The sequence below is a fragment of the Echinops telfairi genome, unplaced genomic scaffold (genome assembly GCF_000313985.2).
Source record: "Echinops telfairi isolate 266 unplaced genomic scaffold, ASM31398v2 ScPeMD7_7458;HRSCAF=8496, whole genome shotgun sequence".
NCBI classification, from domain to species: Eukaryota; Metazoa; Chordata; class Mammalia; order Afrosoricida; family Tenrecidae; genus Echinops; species Echinops telfairi.
Window position 1 is genome coordinate 19,324,613 of NW_022111358.1, and position 7,172 is coordinate 19,331,784.

General features: G+C 42.5%; 1 protein-coding gene across 1 annotated transcript in view; it reads right to left on the minus strand.

Annotated features, from left to right (window-relative positions):
• The window catches only part of STXBP4 (syntaxin binding protein 4), a 197,640-nt gene that overhangs the window by 101,638 nt on the left and 88,830 nt on the right, over nucleotides 1–7,172 (minus strand). Inside the window, exon 13 of the mRNA XM_004707395.2 lies at nucleotides 1,464–1,640. Within this exon, the coding sequence (XP_004707452.1) occupies nucleotides 1,464–1,640 (177 nt within the window). The remainder of the gene's footprint in view (nucleotides 1–1,463; nucleotides 1,641–7,172) is intronic.

Genomic DNA, 7,172 nt, shown 5'->3' on the forward strand with positions numbered 1-7,172 from the left:
TGTATGTGTGGATTGGGATAGGGGTTGTGTGGGCCCCTAATAAAATGATTTTTTAAAATGGATGTATGGAATGTTATAAGAGCTGTAAGAGCCCCCAATAAAATGATTTTAAAAAATGAGGAAAAAAGAAAACACTTATTTTTCCTCCAAAAGTAACTTGATTATTAAAAATACTTTTAATATTTCTAAATTATTTTCAGAATCAGGCTAAAATTATTCATATGGCATAATCGCCTAGTATCATTGTTCTCAGACTGTAAATACTGGGACAAGAACAATACAAGTTGCTTTGTTAGTAATGGTTTTCCTTGGCCTAGTGGCATTATCAAAGAGTGACAGAAATGCCAGCTTCTTTTGGGAGTGGTTTAAACGGGCAGATTTACATTTATTTAAGCAAAAAGACCTCAGTGGCTCGAGAGCTATTCAAAGAAAATTTCAAAATTTCTCCTATATTTTGTTTTTCTCAAACATATTTCATTTTCACTAAAACCTAAACTCAAACAAAACATTTAAAAAAAACCAAAACCCCACAAAATCTACTCAAAGAGTCGATTCTGACTCATAGCAACCCTGTGTAGGTTCTCCGAGGCTTTGGAAATCCTTAAGGGAACAGACATCTTCAGCAGTTGGTGGGTTTGAACTGCCAACCTTGAAGTCTGCAGTTTAATGTTTAGTGGACAGCAACATAGTAAATTTAAAGCACTTAACTGTTTTGTTTAAATCAAATTATCAATAAACTGTTACAATTCTTTTCATGTTCTTTGGAAAGAGGGCATCTTGAGAGACAAAAACACCATGTTTAGAAGTAAACAACTCTGAAGTCATAAAATACCCAATTCAATTGATTCATCAGTGAAGTGAAGTGTACATGTATATGATAGTTTCTGAAGGATACGCTGAGTATAGTCGATTATATATGAAAAAAATGTGGGTTCACATTGCTTTCTGAAAACCATTATGGACTTTGCTGTTCAAATTGCAAAAAGCAAAAACCCCAAACCAATAAACCTTAAGCTTCAACTCCGTTTCTTCCCGTTAATTATCTTGGGCACGGGCCAAGAAATATTTCATCTCCATGCTTGCTTTAGCATTTGAATCAATGAGCAAAACCCACAGGTACATCCCACCACCCCACAAGACAAATGAACAAATTCAAAGACCACAAAGAAAAGCAATGTCATCAACTCAATGTAAGCGATCTCCAGACGTCACGTCCAAGCTGTAGGACGTTGGCCAATGGCCCCCTAAACTTGAGACACAAGCTGTTCCATCCCAACGCGATCTGGATCAAGAGAGGCTAACCACCTTCTTGCTGCCTCCCTCACGACACATCATCCCTCACTGAGTACCAGAAGACAAACGCTGACCTAGTTTAGAAGCGCAGATGAAAAGAGAGTGAAAACAGGATTCATGACAACGGCAAGGAAACCATGGTAACTAGGAGCGAGGACTGTTTTGCTTACTTTATTCTGGTCAGAATAATCAGCAAGCCGGGCCTTCAGCTCGGCAATCTCCGCCTCTAACAGACGGATTACTTCTTCGTAGTCCATTTCCATGCCGCGCGCCTGCCTCTGGGCAGCTTCAGCGAGGTGGATCCGACTGCGTAGGGCTCTTGTCTCTTCAACCACAGCTTTGGCTTCCTAAAGAGTACAGTGTCGTTTTTAGAAAACAAAACCAAGAGGCAACTTGATTAGTCTACATATGTGCTCCATTTCATAGCTAGCACTCGTGTTCTCTTATACTTGAAGTTGCTGCCCTCTCAACTCTCCCTGGGCAGATTTCCTGAGTAACTCTTAGTATGGAACCTTCAACGGGTACACCTCGGACAGCATTGCGAAAATGATGGAAGGAGAAAAGTGCAAGAGACAGACAGTTGAGAACTAACTCAAAGGAGACGAAGTGCAGGCTCCTGTAAAGAGCTCAAGTCGGTGGCAGAAGAGTGTACGTTCTAGAAAAATCCCAGCAGCTCCGCTGGCTGCTGCTGATGGAGTCAGCGAGTGCGTGGGCTTTTCTGTGGACCAGGCCAAGTGACAGGCCAAAGCTTTTTCTCTTGACCATGAATCTGATAGTTATTCCCCCCTCTTAAATCAGGCCACACACTTCAACAAAACATATAGCAAACTATAACTCGCATTTATATGGATAGCGATTTCTGTAGGAGGCGGTGCCCACAAGATAATTATTAGACAGGTTGCGTCTCAGATGCGTTATGTGGCTTTTCTGATTTAATCTTTAGAGCGAGATTGAGGAAATGACATTATTTTAAAAAACCAACCCTTTTGCACAGGAGCAAACAGACTCAGGAGGTCATGTAACCAGTCCAAAGACATGGAGTTTTGACAATTTGAACTCAGGTCTGCCTGGGTCCAACATGAGTGCTTTTCTTCCACCACGGGACCCTGTTTTCAGTAATCAGGAAACAAACAAACAAAAAACAAAGCATGCTACACTAGCTACACCTTTCATTTAGGAAGAGGACACTCATTGCTAACCCCGTGGGACAGAGTAGAACTTCCCCACAGGGTGTCCAAGGCTGAAATCTTTTCCAAAATAGACTGCAACTGTTTTTTTCTCCTGCGGATTGGCTGGTGGGTTTGAACTGGCAACCTTTTGGTTAGCAGCCGAGTGCTTTAGACATTATACCACCAGAACTCCTCAAGAAGAAGACCAAACCCAAACACAGAACTCACTGAATTGAGCCGATTTCAACTTCCTAGCAACACTACTGAACAGAGTAAAACTGCCCTTTGCACCTGTGGGTTTCCAAGAATGGAACTCTTCATGGGAGTAGAAAACTTCATTTGTCACCCTTAGAGCAGCTGGTGGTTTTGAACTGCTGACCTTTTACTGAGCAGTGTAATGCATCACCACTACACCACCTGAGTTCCTAGAGGAGGCCCACAGGTAGCTCACACCACTTACTCTCTTCAGCGTGCTTGGTCCTGGGTCAGGGAAAGCCCCCCAAGGCACTGATATCATTTAACATGGCAGGCATTCTACAGCAAACCATTTCTGTTTTCCTTATTTACTCGGTGCAGAAATCTCTCTCATTTGGAATGCAACTTTCTGCTCCAATTGCCATGGCTAATATTCAACTATGGTTATTTTAATTTACTTGGAGCCATTATAGGACACTCTTCCCTTATCTGAGCCCAACCACCTTACACGCATATTAAATACATTAAATAACAGGAGAGAATTGGTGGTGTCATGGGGTAAGCGTTGGACTGGTACCCACAAGATGCAGCTGTGTGCTCCCATCAGGATTTACAGCCCTGGAAACCTACATAGAACAGCTGAATCGACTCAGTGGCTGTGGGCTTGCTTCTGGGTTTATTAAATTGATATTTATTAAGTGCTTATGTGTGAGGTTCTGCTCCAGGTACTGAAGATACATAACTGAACAAAACAGACATAATGTCTCTCTCCACCATCAGAACTTACATCTTAGTTGGCGGGGAATAGACAATAAGTTAGGGAGGAGGTGTCAGGGTAGATCCTACTGAAGTGACATTTGAGCATAAGTCTATAGGAGAGATAGAGGTATGATTTCATAAGGAGGTGCTTTCTGGGAAAGGGGCTTGAGGTAGAATTGTGCCTTCCATCCTTTTTTTTAAAGATCATTTTATTGGGGGTTCTTACAAATCTTGTTACAATCGTGTCAGACATATTCGTACATATATTGACGTCGTTCTTTTCTAGACCTTTACTTTCTATTGAACCTTTGGAATCAGCTCCTCTTCCTCCCCCCGCCCCCACGCCCCCCAGCCTTCCATCTTTAAAGGACAGCAAGAAGGTTCTGCTTGGGCAGGTGGAGAAAGTAGCAGGAGGTAGGAAAGGGGAGGAGTAGGACTGAGTGGCAATGAGAAGATGAGGGGACCTTCTAGGCCACTCTAAGGCAGTTTGGCTTTTATTCAGGATGGCATGGGAGGTCATTGGAGGCTTTTAGCAGAAGAGTGGTAAGATCTGGCTTACATTTTAAGAGGATTATTTTGGTTGCTGTATTGAGAGTAGGCTAAAGCAGTGTGCCAGTGCAAGCAGAGAGAAGAACAGAGAAGGGGTAAGGCCACTGCAGTGTGGACATGGTGAGGGGGTGGTGGTGGTGGTCAGTGGCTAGATTCTCAAGATAGTGAGAAAGTAGAGCTATCGGGATAATTGATCATCAATAACATTAACCTTGTAGCAGACAACCATGGTATGTGATAAAAATACAGAGGGGGTAGAAACTATCTTCCCCTTTGCTGACTCAACTTAGAAAATTAGTTAGTACTTCGGTGAGTGCAGGAGAGAAGGAAATGGCAGACAAAAAGAGAGACAGGGGAGTCAGGCCCTGCTAGAAATGACAGGACAGGACAGACAGAGGAGTTTGTACTATGAAGACTTTTGAGCAAAACTGATGGGTAAATGCAGTGCTTTCGAAAGCGAACTCTGGCAGTGGATGCACCACGGATAGACACGGCCAACCGAATGCCTACCATACCCTTGAAGCAAAGACTTTTGTTTCATTGTATCTGAACAGCACTTTTAGAGAGAGCCATTTGAATAAAGCAAAAGGCAGCTACTTAGCCCATCAGACCCAGCAGGGAGTTCACCTGCCAATCAGCTGAGTCACCAGTGCCACAGTCTGATCAACAACAGTCTATCAGATTATTAGTTTCCTTGCGGGAGACAATGGCTTCTTATGTGCTGGCATGCTCTGGGGTTCACATGCATCAACTCAGCTAATCTGCAGACTGCCGAGCAAGGTAAGCCCTATTACTGTCTACTTATAACAGGCAGGAAACTGATGCACAGGAGAAAAAAAAAATCTGCTCAAGATCATAACCCCAGTATGTGACTACCTGAGGATTTGAACCCTGACATTCTAGTTCCAAAACGGCATGCCCTTGGTAACTATGTCATAGGGCTTGTGCAATGCCAAAAAAGAAAAGTCCCCAAACAAAAGCACTCGTAGGTAACAGTATCATTTGTGACCAGCCTGCATGAGCTTAGGATGTGACAATCACAATGCTCTCAGACACATTCCAGGCTACCACACCATTCCCCATTTCCATCCAATCAAGCCAGACAAAAACACATTGCCTCTGAAGAGGAGGAGGAGGGGCCGGCTGAGAATTCTCCATAGTTGCATGAAGAATAACTAATTTGATGATTTGTCTTCACACTCACTTCATGCAGCTTTTATCCCCCTATAAAAACAGCACATTGATTTTTGCTCAGAGAACGCCAGTTAATTAAATGCAGACTCTGGATGGAACTTATAAAGCCATTAGAGCGCACTGATGGTACTACCGTGTGAAATGCAGCCGGCTGGTAAAAGATGCAGAGGTTTTGATGCTGAACGAGTTCGTGCTGTTTCTTTTGTACATGTATAACTGTCAGGCCGGCGAATGTGACCCTTTAGCAAGATTCTAGCCCAATTCCCACTGACGGCTGTTGAAAAGATGGGCGCATTGAAATGACGGCCCGTAGAGGAAGCAGTAAAGAGAAGACAGCAGTGGGGTGAGGATTTAGCAATACAGGATCACATGAATCGATTGCCCCCCATTTCCTCCCGGCTGTCTTCTAATAAATAACTGGAAAGCCCCTATGTCCGTGACAATGGAAGCAGACTTGTTCCAGAACCTCCCACCGGGCCAAATGCTCCAGTTGATCCACTGATTTCTTTGCTATCAGGAAAAGTTGAGTGCCATTTAGAAAATGAGGTCATAAAAGGGGGAGAAAAAAAAAAACAACCCCAAAACTAAGATGCACTAGAAAATCAGAAAAAATTACATAAGCATTCTGCTTTTCAATGAGCAAAGGGTATCCTGAATGATAAAGCAATACACCTGAATTATGAAGTAAAAACATTTTTGGTGATATTGATACAATACTTTAATCTTGGTTTTTAAATCAAATCATCATTTTATTAGGGGCTCATACAACTCATCACAATCCGTACATATGTCATTTGTGTCCAGCACATTAGTACATATGTTGACCGTCATTATTCTCGCAACACCGGCTTTCCACTTCAGCCCTTGGTGTCAGCTCATTTTTCACCCTCCCTCCCTGCTCCCCTCTCCCCCTTGATAATTTATAAATTATTATTATTTTATCATATCTGACCCCATCCAAGGTAATACTTTAATCTTTTATTATAACTTAGGTGGGGGTTTACATCTCAGACTGTTACCTATGTGTTCCACAGTCTAAACTCCTAATCTAGCCCCCAATCCATTTACCCCTCCCGGTTCCCGATTTCCCTTTTCCTGCCCGTGGAGTGAGCACCACCTTCCACCTCACCCAAGTCAACTTAACCCAGGGCTTGGCAAACTTTTGAGATGGAAGAGCCAATCCTGTCCCTCAGAACAACTTAAAAATTCTTTGCGAGCCATAAATATAGTTTCACAAACAAATGAACCGCCGTTATCTGAATAATATCCTTTTACAAGTTTCCATTTTACTTCGGTGTCGCACGTATGTACCGAAGAACAGCACCTGGCGCGCAGTGCCGACCCTGGTCTATCCCATTGCTGTGTCCTTCCTCCCTTGACAAACTCCACAGTCCGTTCCTTTTAGTATGACAATCTTTATCCTAGTTTCTTTCTTTTCCCTTTATAACGGTGGTCTTATATAACATTTGTCCTTTGGGGATCGGCGAACTTCTCTCAGCATAATGTTCCCAGGTCCATCCATGTCATGAGTTGTTGTCGCTGTTTTGAAAGGATGCACACGGCTTCACTGTATCTATGTGCTCAAGTTGCTTCTGCTGGTGGGCGTTTATTTCCTCATCTTCTTGCTGCGGTGCACAGTGCCGCAATGAACATGGATGTGCATGTGTCCGTGCGTGTCATGTGAAATGCCTTCACCTGGCCCCTTTGGCAAAAGAGGAATTTTCCACCTCACAGTCTCACAGTGAACCCTAAGGGAAGATCAAACTAAAGTCTTCTTTAATAATGTAATTCAAATGAGTCAGATCTGTGTGGATTTACAAATGCTTTGAACCTGGCTCTGTTTGGACAATATTCTAAGTATTTTCTACACAAGGTGTGTTAGACAGAGTTCTCTAGAGAGATAAAACCAAATTGCTGATAATTTAATATATTTATTTATAAAGATAATTAGATATATAACAAGAAATGAACTGTTAAATCATATACAGATAAATATATAATACAAGAAACAGT